We start from the raw sequence: 14,854 nt of genomic DNA on the forward strand, positions 1-14,854 counted from the left end.
TCATTATTCTAAATCAGGAAACTCTGAATGATTCAGATATTAATTCTGCACCTCACTCATTAGCATTACAATTTTATTGCTTCCTTCCAGAGAGGGGTGGGCTAACTTAAAATAGCCTTTCCCTCTGAGAAACAAAGGTGAGTGTGGAACACCCGCTGCGGGAGCTCAGAGAAGAGCGGAGAGATTCGTGTTTGTTTGCTTTAGGATTGTGTGCGAGTATGTGGATCAAACGAGTCACCTTCAGCGTGTGTTGTGTCTCTCAGTCTCACTGTGGGACAAATATGTCTGGAGCGTCTCTCAAAAGCTATCTATATTCTGTCTTTAACATTTCTCATCTCTCTCCTCAACAGTTCTGGACTACCCAAGCCCAATTTAAATTAATGAGAATTCAGGATTCCCACAAACTACAAGTCTGGGGCTTAAAAAGCTCTGTCAATATATATATATATATATATATATATACATTACTATTTTAAGTCTCTTCTGCTCATCAAGCCTGCATTTTTCTGATCAAAATTACAGAAAAATTAGTAAAATTGTGAAATATTATTACAATTTAAAATAATGGTTTTCTATTTTAATATACCTTCAAATATAATTTATTTCTTTGATGCAAAGCTGAATTTTAGAATTTTAGAAATCATTCTAATATGATGATTTATTATCAATGTTGGAAATAGTTGTGCTGCTTAATATTTTTTTGGGAAATATGATGATACTTTGATAAAAAATTTGAAAAACATATGATAAAATGTTAAAAAGAACAGCATTTATTCAACATAGAAATCCTTTCTAACAATATACAACTTTATGATAATTTTTTAACACATTCTTGCTGAATAAAGTATTAATTTCTATCAAAAAAGAAAGAAAAAAAAACTTTTGAATGGTAGTGTATATTGTTTTAAAAGATTTTATATTTTGAATAAATGCTGTTCTTTTTATTCATCAAAGAATCTTGAAAAAAGTATCACAGGTTATAAAAAATATTTTTAAGAGAAATAACTTAACATTAAAAATAGTACTGACCGATATTAAATATATTATAATATAATAAAGTATAATAAAGTATATTAAACATCGCTTTCTTTACAATAAAAGGATGATGATAATAATAATATTTTAAACATACATTTATTATATTTTAAAAAATGTTACAATGTAAAAGTCCATGAACATTTTGGCTTGAAAATGAGTGTTTGAAATTCTTGCAAAATCATCATAAGGTCATGGTTTTTGTTGTGCTCTGAACCGACACCGCTATTAATAATGGACCACAATGGACCACTGCTGTTTCCTCTTCTGTTTTTGCTGCATTTGAGTGTTTCTTTCTGCATGATTAACCTTGGTAAACACTGTACACCAAATACCAGGGGAGAAAATCTTTAAAGCATTAAATTCAGATCAATACAAAAATAACTAAAGCTCTGGGTGGATTCTTCCACTTTGTACTGAACGCTTCACTTGCCTGCTTTTCCGTGAGCAATGTCGCACAATAGCAATGACTTTGGACCGTGAGAGAATGGGCAGCGTTTCGTGGAATCATGCATTATGCAGCACTAATGCATGTTTTATATGGTCGGTACGCATGAAGGCCCATGTGAGCCTCAGTGTGGTAATGGCTCCGGCTGAGATGGACAGTGAGGAGAGCGATACGGTCACCCTAGCCCTCGTATGCCCCATTTGCTGAGCCATACTGTTCAAATACTGTTTAAGCATCACCATTAAGAGACCAGCAATAGCAAGATAATGCAAAGTTTAAAGTTCAAATTGCAAGCATGTTCTGACCCTGAACCATTAACTGCCTACGAAGCATTTATAAACATCACAGTCTGGAATCTTTATCAATAAAACTACAATGAAGACATATAAAGCAACACAGAAAACAACCATAACATCACATCATACAACCATATGTACATTCATAACTCAAACGCTGTTCCAAAACTTAATTATGGTGTCTTTTAAGATAATTAAGAATCTTAGATTAAGTCAAATTATAAGATAGTACTATATATATATACTTTAAATATAAACTTTTGATGAATAAAATTGATGAATAAACTTGTTTCATTCAATTCCAAAAAGTTTCAATAAAAATTGTTGTGTAATTAAAAAATGATTAATTTACCCAATGTGTTTTTATGCTTAGGAAAGTATCATAGAATTAGCTTAGCAACATGTTAATGTCGACCTCTATTAAAATAAAATGTCACATTTCATATGTTGTAGCGCATAGAGAAGGTATTAACTAAAACTATTGCAAATCATTTTTGTTAACAAACAAAGCTGAAATAAAAATATAAAATGTTATAGATGTGAATTTAAATGAAAATTTGAAACAAAGTTGAAGTACTAAAATTACTAAGGGTATGTTTACGCAACAAGGATGTACTAAAAACATCCTTTGTGTTTTTGAGAAGTTTCGTGTAAAGACGACAACATTGTCAAAACGATCACTGTTCGCACGGATCCACGAAACGACTAAAAACGCTATATTCTGCTGCCAGGCCAGTAGATGGCGATGTCACTTTGTAAAGAAACACTACGCGCCTATAGACCGAACAAGTCATACGCATGCACGTGAGATCACCGTTTACACAAATTAGCCTTTTTGTAGTTTACATAGGGACGATAATGGTGTAATTTTGAAAAACTTCCACTTTGAAACCCATTTTCAAAAGTTTGCTTTTACAGGGCAGAAAACGGCATTATCATGTAAATGAACGGCCAAAACGCACACAAAAATTCATGTTTTTGGTTCAAAATGGTGGCGTGTAAATGCCCCCTAGCACTGAAATAAATATAAAGCATAATAGAAATACAAAAAAGTAATAAAAAAGTCAAAAGCACATGAGAAAATTAATAAAATTTAATTTAAATTGTACGGAAGAGGATTAGGGCCAAGCAATAATAAAAAAATAAAACCATCTCGAGATTAAAGTTGTTAAATTTCGAGAAAAAACTCGTTAAATTTCGAGAAAAAAGTCGAGATAAAATGTTGAGAATAATCTCGTTAAATTACGAGAAGAAAACTCGTTAAATTTCGAGAAAAAAGTCGAGATAAAATGTTGAGAATAAAGTCATTAAATTAAGAGAAAAAGGTTGTTAGATTATGAGAACAAATTCGTTAAATTATGAGAAAAAAAGTCGTTAAATTTCGAGAAAAAAAGTCGAGATAAAATGTTGAGAATAATCTCGTTAAATTACGAGAAGAAAACTTGTTAAATTTCGAGAAAAAAGTCGAGATAAAATGTTGAGAATAAAGTTATTAAATTAAGAGAAAAAGGTTGTTAGATTATGAGAACAAATTCGTTAAATTATGAGAAAAAAAGTCGTTAAATTTCGAGAAAAAAAGTCGAGATAAAATGTTGAGAATAAAGTCATTAAATTACGAGAAAAAGGTTGTTAGATTATGAGAACAAATTCGTTAAATTATGAGAAAAAAAGTGGTTAAATTTCGAGAAAAAAAGTCGAGATAAAATGTTGAGAATAAAGTCATTAAATTACGAGAAAAAAGTCGTTAAATTATGAGAATTTTGTTCTCGTAATTTAACGACTTTTTTCTCGTAATTTAACAAGTTTTATTCTCAACATTTTATCTCGACTTTTTTCTAGAAATTTAACGCGTTTTTTCTCGTAATTTAACAAGTTTATTCTCAACATTTTATTTCGACTTTTTTCTTGAAATTTAACGAGTTTTTTTTCTCGTAATTTAACTCAACATTTTATCTCGGCTTTTTTCTAGAAATTTAACACGTTTTTTCTCGTAATTTAACAAGTTTATTCTCAACATTTTATTTCGACTTTTTTCTTGAAATTTAACGAGTTTTTTTTCTCGTAATTTAACTCAACATTTTATCTCGACCTTTTTCTCGAAATTTAATGAGTTTTTTCTCGTAATTTAACAACTTTAATCTCGAGATGGCTTTATTTATTTATTATTGCTTGGCCCTAATCCTCTTCTGTAAAATTGAAATCTGAAAATATAAAAATAAAAGCTAGCTCAAAATATTAATATATACTATAACAGTATATAAAGAATATTAAAATTACACTGGCAAAAAGTTGTTCCCTATGTAAAGCACTTCAAATTGCACACATAATATGTTCCTATAATTCTCAGGATGTTCCCTTGAAAGTCAGCTTCCTATTTAGCTCACTAAGTTTTGAAATAGTGCATAAAGTACACGGATGCATTAGACCAAATACCGCAGCGATCAGCAGAAGCCCGGCGGCACTGGCAGAGCAGGTCTGTGCAATATTACACATAATAAACGAAGCAACAAACCTCTACAAAACCCAGACAAGCTGTCAAGCGCTTACCACCTTGACATTTAGTGGCATTCACCGTGACAAACGGCTTACACATTAAATCTTTGAAACAACCATTTCTAAGCACACTAGCAGAGCTCTGTAGACGCAGCCGTTATCTGTGACCTTGCCATAGTAATGCACTGGGTTTGACAGTTCACGACAAATGTGTACATAGAGAAAAGTGATGATGCCCGCAGGAGGGAGTATCATTAGGGAAGGCCCTGCTGTATTAACATCTCTGTCAGGTGATTTGATTATTAGTGGTCAATTGAGCAATAGTGATCGGATGTTGTGACCGCATCCAGTCAGTGTGTCACTGCACGTTTAATATACAGTGCAAAATGTCGTTTCAGTCTAGACACTGTAAACTTACGGACGTGCATGTTTCACTTTATTGTTAAAGTCGTAGAGAGCAAGCGAAGTCTAAAGTGCTTGTTTTGGCATGGAGGTCCTTTCCTGCTGTCCGGGATGCATCAGAACCCATTAGAGTTTACACTGCAAACACAAACCCTGTGGACCCTCATGATCTGATCACGGATTTTAAAACCAGATGTTAAGAGTCTGGAGAAGTATCCAGGAAGCTGTGCTGAAACACTGAGTTCTGACACAAAACAGGACGGTGTGTGTTTATCCACGAGTGTGTGTTTCTGGGGGAAATGAGGATGTGACTGTGAGAGCCATATTTTTCTGAAGAGGATAATATGCTGCTTCATATTTGTGGGAATAACACATAGACCTGAAACTCAAGACACTCTGCACCAGCATAACCCAAGAAAAACTAAATCTGTCAGTACATACTGAGAAAAAGAAAACTTACAGCCAGATGTAGGCAAGATTACGGCCCTGTTTACTCCTGGTATTTGGTCGATCGGATAACAAGTGGATGACACTAAATACAGGTGTAAAATGTTTTGAGCTTGTCCACTTTCGCTCACTTCCAGAGGAAGTTGAAAACTCATTCGACCGGATTGCTTACATAGTGTAGATGCTCATGTGTTTGAACAGCTACAAATCACTGTCTACTATCGGCTACTGACCTAACTTTATGAGACATAAACTTTATGGGAAGAGCTCTAGCCAGACGGGATTTAAACTTTGTCGGCTGAAGATCCAAGTTTGGTTTGAAGATGAAAAAAGAACCAAGCACAATGTTTTCTCTCCATTCCTGATTTCTAACACACACACAGCGTTCGGCTGGTCTTGAGGCTGTCAGAGCAGAAACAAAAGCTGATGCTCTCCGTATGTTTTTCTGTCGTTTCCAGGAGCGTTCATATGTAAGTTTTGTGCAATGATGTTGTCCGTTAGATCGAAAGATCTGAAAAACCCCATACATTTACCCTCCCCTCGAAGAAATCAGGACAGAAGTGGTTGAAAGTGGACAAAAGACAATCTCCCTCATCTACTTGTGATCCAATCGAACAAAATGCATCTTAAAGGGGTCCTTGAGTACGATTATGATCTTTAGTTAGTGTGTAATGTTGCTGTTTGATCATAAACAACATCTGCAGAGTTACAACACTCAAAGTTCAATGCAAAGGGAGATATTTTCTTTTACAGAAATCACTTTTTAAGGACTAAAACAAACTGCTGAACAGGCTTCTTCCTGGGTTTGTGACATCACAAACCCTAAAATTTGCATAAACCCCGCCCCCGAGAACACACAACGAAGGGGGCGGGGCCATGTTGGGCTGCTTTAGAGAAGAGGAGGAGTTGTTGTAGTAGAGTGTTGTTGTCATGCCGTCATTTTACGCCGGACTGCTTCACAAACGAGGATCAATTCAACACAAAAGATGAACATGACGACACATGCTAGTGGATGAGTTGAATCAACTCCACAGCAACTACATCAATTTATCCACTAACCATTCAGAAACGTCCAGTTTCATTCTAAAAGTTGTAACTTCTTCCTGAGTCTCTCCATCAGTGTCGACTCCGGTTTGAACAATGTAAGGCTGAACACCGTTACTGACAATCCTCATTTTGGCTGCGTGAGATTCTCCAGCTTTGTTGTTGTTGAGCTGTTAAAGCTCCACCCTCTTCTGGAAAGGGGGCGGGAAGCAGCAGCTCATTTGCATTTAAAGGGACACACACAGAATCGGCGTGTTTTTGCTCACATCCAAATAGAGGCAAATTTGGCAAGCTATAATAAATGATCTGTGGGGTATTTTGAGCTGAAACTTCACAGATGCATTCTGGACACACCAGAGACTTATATTACATCTTGTGAAAAAAAGGGGGGGCATAATAGGTCACCTTTAACACCAGCTGTAAACAAGGCCAAAATGATGGGGACAGCAAATTAAGTCCTGATGCAAAGGAGAGGAACACAAAACAGTCTGGCTGAATTTACTAATTTGCATTTAAGCGTTTTATTCACAAAGCATCTGTAATCTGTTTTATTGCGAAAACGTCTGCATGCAAATTGCTTTCAGTACAAAATTTTGGGGAGTCTTTGTACCTTTGTTCAATTTACATAATTTCTCTGTGCTAAAACAATGCAAAAGCATGTTAGAATAAGCTCTGTTAATGGTGGCTGCAAAATGAATTTCTCGCTCTGAAAAGAAGACACTGACTTTCAAATACATAAAGGTTAAATGTCTCACTTTCTCTCTCTTTCACACACACACACACAGCTGAAGGGTAGAGCAACACTTTAGCACTGCAAAAAAAGCAGCACTCCTTTAAAGTTTATCATATGGTACAAAAAAAGTGAGTGCGAAGTGAGAACACTGCATGCTGGGAAATAAATGCCATGTGTCTTGGCTCAGAGCTACAGCCCACAGATATTCCTTCCTTATTCCTCTCATATCATCCTTTCATCTGTTCTCTCCTCAGCTCAAACCAAAAAGATTTTTCCCTCCTAAAGACGTGAGTCATTCAAACTCAGATGCCATCGCTCCTCCGCCAGGCCTCTGTTTACAGATCACTTCGGTCTTTGTCTTTCACGTGGTGTGCAGATCCTCCTCTAGGGTAAGTTTAAATAAGTTCTGAGAGGCAAGTGACTACAAAGAAACAGGGAAGTGAGTAGAGGAACAAAACAGCACTTAAACACATTTTACATATCAAAACAATGCCACGAGCTCTTACAACCACACAGCATGACCATTAGCCAATCATTTACCAGTTACCAGTGAGAAAACACTCATCGAGCGGAAATATTATGTTAAATTAATCCTAAAAACAAAACACAGCTATAAAACTCAACTATAACCTGGTTGATTACACGTACAGTTCTTGGTCATTGTTATTGCACACAAATATGATAAGCTGTTAAGTATGGAACTTACTTCCTTTATGCCAATGACTTCAGCAGTAAAGCATAATTAATGCACACTTTGATCAGAGTGGAATATATGCGATTGAAGTGTTTACATGCCTGCTTTCTGCGATTATAATCAGCATACGCCACATATTTTACTATGATTATGAACGTAATTGCATTAATTTGATCAAAGAATTGCATTTATATGAGGTATTTACATTTATTTGGATTTTTCTATGACAGATTTTTAAATTAAGTTTTAAATTTAGATTTTTTCTGTACATTTCTCATGAATATTGCATTTTATACTTGAATTCTTAAACCACATTTTTCAATTTTCAATCATAGTCCATGCAGTTTATTATTTTAGAGACTACACAGAATATTGCACATTTAAAAATTCAGTTGTCACACCACTAGTTATATAAACCGCATATATATATATATATATATATATATATATATACCTAAAATATTCACTTTTCCTTATGCATTCATAAAAAACCTAAAATTGTGTATCATATAATATCAATCAAAAGCCCATCGCAAAAGCGATTTCGGATCTTGTTTTCAAAATTAATAATCCTATTAATAATTAATAATAAAAGTCACACAGACTGAGTAAAACAACAGTCTGGTCTATTACAGGACAAAGTGCAATGGCAACCTGTCACGTTTATTTAACATCATTTAATATTCACACCCAAATGTAATTATATTGCATTTAATATTACTGTTACTGAATGTGCTTGAAATGAAGGTAAAATCATTTCACACACTGGACCTTGTTAACGAAACATGAGCAGAATGAATTCCTGCGTAAATCCTTCACAAATCCATTCATACATAAATTGTAATTTGCAACAGCAATTTGCACAAAAAAGGTCTAGTTTGTGTTCAGTTGGTGTGTCATCATGAATAAGACAGTGTTGTGTTTTGTTTGACTGGAGAGACAAGATTTTTCAGTCACGTTTTGGCATGTTACTCACTTGTGGCCTTGATATCAGTCACGTGACTTTATAACCAAAACAACCACATCACTTTAAGTCACTTCTTCAAAACACAGCCCTCAGCTTTTGCTGCTCTGTATGACACTATAATAATAAAGTTTGTACAACTTTTCTTGAGTTTATAACGTCTTTACAGATATATTTAGCTTACAGTGAAAGCAATAAACCGTACTGCCAAGAGTGAGAGGAATTAAAAAATCTTATCTGTAATTGTGAAAGCAGAAGTGGGAGGAGACTTCTGATCACTCCCTCCTCATGTACATGACTAGATACGTGACTAACCTGCACACACATCTGTCAGATGGGCTCGGACTGCACTACACGTGTACTGAAAAACACTGGGAAACAGCATTAATGGACAACGGGAATGTGAAAGATAATGGTAAGACTGTTTGGACTTTTTTTTTGGTACATTTTTTGTGAATTTTTGTTATATTTTATTTTATTTTCCACATTAGGTATAGACTGGCTGTGCAAAACTCTAAAAAATGCTGGGTTGTTTCAACCCATGGTTGGGTCAAATATGGACAAACCCAACTGTAGGGTTTAAAAATGTAATTAAAAAAATTAAAGCAACAGTTGGGTTTGTCCATATTTGACCCAACCATGGGTTGAAACAACCCAGCATTTTTTAGAGTGTGGGAGAAATACTATTGCATTCAACTACTAAATATTTTTATTTAGTAGTTGAAAAACCACACTCTAAAAATGCTGGGTTAAAAACAACCCAAGTTGGGTTGAAAATGGACAAACCTAATGGTTGGGTTAAATGTTTGTCTAACATGCTGGGCAGTTTTATTTAACTCAACTGTTGTTTAAAAATGACTATATGTCTGGCTTAAAATGAACCTAATATAGGTTGGAAATTAAAAATCAGACACATAATTACTAGAGGCAACAATAATTATCAAAAGGTGAACATTTATTAATAAGCAATTTAATAAATTAATAAACATCAATAAATGTTAATTTCCAACATACTTTGGGTTCATTTTAAGTAAGCAATACAGTAATTTTTAAACAACAGTTGGGTTAAATAAAACTACCCAGCAAGTTGTGCAAACATTTAACCCAACCGCTGGGCTATAACAACCCAGTCGCTGAGTTAAGAAAACCCAACCACTGGGTTAAAACAACCCAATCGATGGGTTAAGACAACCCAATCGCTGAGTTAAAACAACTCAATCGCTGAGTTAAAACAACCCAATCGCTGAGTTAAAACAACCCATTCGCTGAGTTAAGAAAACCCAACCACTGGGTTAAGACAACCCAATCACTGAGTTAAGACAACCCAATCGCTGAGTTAAAACAACCCAATCGCTGAGTTAAAACAACCCATTCGCTGAGTTAAGAAAACCCAACCACTGGGTTAAGACAACCCAATCACTGAGTTAAGACAACCCAATCGCTGAGTTAAAACAACCCAATCGCTGAGTTAAAACAACCCAGTCGCTGAGTTAAGAAAACCCAACCACTGGGTTAAGACAACCCAATCACTGAGTTAAGACAACCCAATCGCTGAGTTAAAACAACCCAATAGCTGAGTTAAAACAACCCAATCGCTGAGTTAAAACAACCCAATCGCTGAGTTAAAACAACCCAATCGCTGAGTTAAAACAACCCAATCGCTGGTTTAAAACAACCCAATCGCTGAGTTAAGACAATCCAATCGCTGAGTTAAAACAACCCAATCGCTGAGTTAAAACAACCCAGTCGCTGGTTTAAAACATCCCAATCGCTGGGTTAAAACAACCCAATCGCTGAGTTAAAACAAACCAGTCGCTGAGTTAAAACAACCCAATCGCTGGTTTAAAACATCCCAATCGCTGGGTTAAAACAACCCAATCGCTGGTTTAAAACATCCCAATCGCTGGGTTAAAAACAACCCAATCGCTGAGTTAAAACAACCCAATCGCTGAGTTAAAACAACCCAGTCGCTGAGTTAAAACAACCCAATCGCTGGTTTAAAACATCCCAATCGCTGAGTTAAAACAACCCAATCGCTGAGTTAAAACAACTCAACTGCTGAGTTAAAACAACCCAATCGCTGGGTTAAAACAACCCAATCGCTGAGTTAAAACAACCCAGTCGCTGAGTTAAAACAACCCAATCGCTGGTTTAAAACATCCCAATCGCTGAGTTAAAACAACCCAATCGCTGAGTTAAAACAACCCAATCGCTGAGTTAAAACAACCCAATCGCTGGGTTAAAAACAACCCAATCGCTGAGTTAAAACAACCCAATCGCTGAGTTAAAACAACCCAATCGCTGGTTTAAAACATCCCAATCGCTGAGTTAAAACAACCCAATCGCTGAGTTAAAACAACCCAATCACTGAGTTAAAACAACCCAATCGCTGGTTTAAAACATCCCAATCGCTGAGTTAAAACAACCCAATCGCTGAGTTAAAACAACCCAATCGCTGAGTTAAAACAACCCAATCGCTGAGTTAAAACAACCCAATTGCTGGGTTTGTCCATTTTCAACCCAACTTGGGTTGTTTTTAACACAGCATTTTTTAGAGTGCAGTATAAACTGAATATGCAGTTTGTCACTTATAAATAGTTCACACAGGACTTTTGTCAAGCTGTCGTATTTTTTAAATTCCTTTCCTGTGTAAACATGCACTAAAACGACAGGAAGTCTGTTGCTTTTCAACACTGAAGAAAATGGTCTTTTTCCTCTCAAAATCTAATGTATTATTCCCAACAGGCCCCGGTCATGCCGCCCCTCCTCTGAGGCTGCTAATCCTGGGTCAGAAGCGGACAGGAAGGAGTTCAGTGGGCAACACGCTCCTGGGTGAGGATGCGTTCGACACATGGGGCGGAGCGGCCAGCGCCGCGGCACACGGAGAGTCAGAAGGCCGACAGCTGATGGTCGTGGATGCCTGCGGATGGGGCACAAGCGAGCTCGTCCCTAAACAGGAGAAACTGGAGCTATTTAACGCCCTCTCGCTGTGTGAGCCGGGACCCCACGTCCTGCTCCTGGTCATTCCCTTACTGCACTTCAGCCACTCCGAGAAAGCAGTCATACAGAAACGCATGGAGATCCTCACAGAGGGCGTGTGGCGCCACACCATGGTCGTGTTCACGCTGGGCGACCGTCTGCGTAACTGCAGCATGCAGGACTACATCCAGACGTCCGGGAAGGATCTCCAGTGGCTGATGGAGAGGTGCAGATACAGGTACCACGTTCTTAACAACAAGACGCCGCAGGACAGACGGCAGGTCTCAGGTCTGCTGGACCGCGCGGAGGACATACTGATGGAGAACGGGGGATGGCACTTCTCCCTACACATGTACTGCCGGCTGGAGGAGGAATGGAGCCGGAGGGAGAGGGAAATGAAAGAGAGGATGCTGGAGATGCAAGATAGAGTGGGGAAAAACGGTCGAGGACTGGCTGGAGTTTCAAATCACAGTCGACAAGGTGGTCTGAACGTGAACGATAATCTACTGAAACTGGTTTATCACGGCTAACTGCTGCCAAACACAGTTACACGACATTACTGCTGTTTCGCAATGAACTCTATGTATGCTTTATGAATATATACAGTGCTTAACAAATTTATTAGACTTTATTAGACTCTAGTGGATTCAAAGATAGATCACACAAAAGTTTAATCAAAATTGCGAATTGCGAGATATAGTCACAATTCTGACTTTTTTTCTTGCAACTGCAAGTTTTTAATCACACAATTCTGACTTATTTACTTATTGTGAGATATAAACTTACAATTCTGAGAAAAAATGCCAGAATTGCGAAATTTAAGCGCAATTGCAAATTATAAAGTCAAAATTGAGAGATATAGTCACAATTCTGACTTTTTATCGCAATTTTGACTTTATAACATAATTGTGATTTTATATCAAGCAATTTTGACTTTATAACTCACAATTCTGACATTATATTACGCAATTTTGACTTTATTACTCATAAGTGTGAGTTTATATTACGCAATTCTGAGAAAAACAGAATTGTGAGATAAAATGTCACAATTACCTTTTTTTATTTTATTTTATGGTGGAAACAATTTATCAAGGCCAAAGGAGCCCATACAAAATAAAATATATATATTTTTTGGTTATTATGTGTGAATAAAGACTATTTAGTTGTTTCAATAAATTATTTTTTTGATGATCAATAATTAAGTTTTTTGATGGATTCCTAAAATATTTGTTTGCTCTTTATTATGACAGGTGGTCTAATGAATTTGTTAAGCACTGTATATATATATATATATATATATATATATATATATAAAATGTTAAAAAAATGTATGTCTTCAGTCCTGTAACTGCTCACCTTTTATTTTCATCTTTTTCTCATTTCATTTCACGTTACATGGCATGACAAATGAATTATTAAAAGTACAAATATTTAATTTAGTATATCGGTAACACTTTACAATAAGGTTTCATTTGTTAACATTAGTTAATAAACTTTAACAATGAACTACAGCTTTTATTAATCTTAATGTTACTCTCAACATTTACTAATACATCAAAAATTGCATCTGTTAACATTAGTTAATGCAGCGTGAACTTTTTTATTAACTAATGTTATAACAAGGGTTAATAAAAGCTGTAAGAATATCACTGCCTTTTTTAGTTCATGTTAGTTAATGCATTAGCTAATGTTAACAAATTAGACCTTAGTGTATAGCGTATAGTAATGTTACCAGTATATAAATGAATGTTCATAAAAAAATGATACAATAATGATCACCACCATCATGATTATTGCTATTTTAACTAAATTATTTCATGTCGACTACCTACATTTTCACTACAACATTGTTATTTAAAACTCAATGTGAGTCACTGTTGTTAAATTAAGCATATTATTGTAAATATTTGTTTTTTTAAGATTTTAAGTGAAGTGTTATATGATGTCAATAAGGAAACTGGTAAGACATTCAAACTCAAAGATGATACTTTACAACATCTTACATAATGCCACGTGGCGCAAAATCCTGTCTTATCTGACTCCCATTTCTTCATTTTAACACAATTGTGAATAAATGTGAATATCAAGGTTTCTTCTTAAGTGTTTTGTATTATTTGCTCGTTATATCGTGGCACAAAACCCTTTCAGTTCCTTTTACATATCCATTCATAATTTAATTTACAAGCTTTTCTCTTGGATTGTACAGGACAGTATAAAGAAAGAGATCCGGTGTGTACAACTGCTCACACGTGTCGTCATGATTCATTCATTTGATTAATTCGTCTTAACACATGATGTCTCTTATCTTGTCTGTTACTCTCTCCGTGCACGCGCTCATATCTCTCACCTTTACCCCTCTTCATATCATCATATCCAGAGTTTTCCCAGCCCTCTTTCAAGTGACTGATGGCGGTGTCATCACAGCGCAGAGCCCCGAGCCGTCGCTTTAATTGATCCACAATTTGCACGTCATCTTAATCTGAGGAGGTGAGTTCCTTTAATGTGCTACTCAGGATGAGGCGTTTCATTTAACAGATCAAAGACGGAGAGCGAGCGGAACATTAGAGGCCCGGCGTTCAAAGCCAAACTCTCTCTCGGCGTCACGCGGTGTCAAACATCATCTCGTTTCGGTTGGGTAAACAAGCCTGAGTGGAATGATGAGAGAGACATCGAGCTGCACGAAGACAGACACGAACCCGCCGCCACAGATTCAGCCAATCACCCACATTTACATATGCTGATAGTTGCTAATTTATGTGTGCGAGTGTAATGCTCCCGCTGGCAGGCATGCTGTACTGTATGGGGACAGTAGAGAGACGTGCTATCAGTGAAGAGTCTCTCTTTACAAAGGCGGTCAAACTTTACTAAGAGCTCTGAAGTTAAATAATGACATTGCATGGGTAGGTGAAGGCAGATAATGAAGCCATCATTAGAATAAACCGCCTCTCAGCATTTGAACCTTTGCCATACCCCTTCACGGCAGCAGTTCTGCTCAAGAGCCCTTTTCAGTTGGCAGCATTTATCGCACTGTGGTCCGGCTAAACAACAGGTCAGTTCAGGAATGACTGGGAGGGTTTCTGTGTAATTAACAATACAGATGAATTGCATTCACTATGGCTTGTACTTTTGCAAAGCAAACGGAATGTGTACATGATATACAGAGAGGATTGGAGGAATGGATGATGGCTGTACAGAGATGTTCCCATAGATTTTAGATCATATAGCAGAAGAGGACTGAGGAGGCAGAGAGAGAATCGATAAATCAGAGAGCAAAAATAAAGACAGTGAGAGAGAGAGAGAGATCGGCACTCACGACCTG

The 14,854-nt window shown here is 36.4% G+C and overlaps 2 protein-coding genes across 2 annotated transcripts in view; one reads left to right on the forward strand and one right to left on the reverse strand.

The window, feature by feature from the left end:
- spsb4a (splA/ryanodine receptor domain and SOCS box containing 4a) overlaps positions 1-14,854 on the reverse strand; it is a 93,492-nt gene that overhangs the window by 14,336 nt on the left and 64,302 nt on the right.
- zgc:136870 (uncharacterized protein LOC664693 homolog) lies at positions 8,868-12,330 on the forward strand. The gene is made up of 2 exons (XM_048162926.1): positions 8,868-8,971; positions 11,302-12,330. Exons 1-2 carry the CDS (start codon positions 8,944-8,946, stop codon positions 12,063-12,065), a joined length of 792 nt encoding a protein of 263 aa, XP_048018883.1. The 5' UTR covers positions 8,868-8,943; the 3' UTR covers positions 12,066-12,330.

Source organism: Megalobrama amblycephala, linkage group LG17, assembly GCF_018812025.1.
Source record: "Megalobrama amblycephala isolate DHTTF-2021 linkage group LG17, ASM1881202v1, whole genome shotgun sequence".
Classification (NCBI taxonomy): Eukaryota; Metazoa; Chordata; class Actinopteri; order Cypriniformes; family Xenocyprididae; genus Megalobrama; species Megalobrama amblycephala.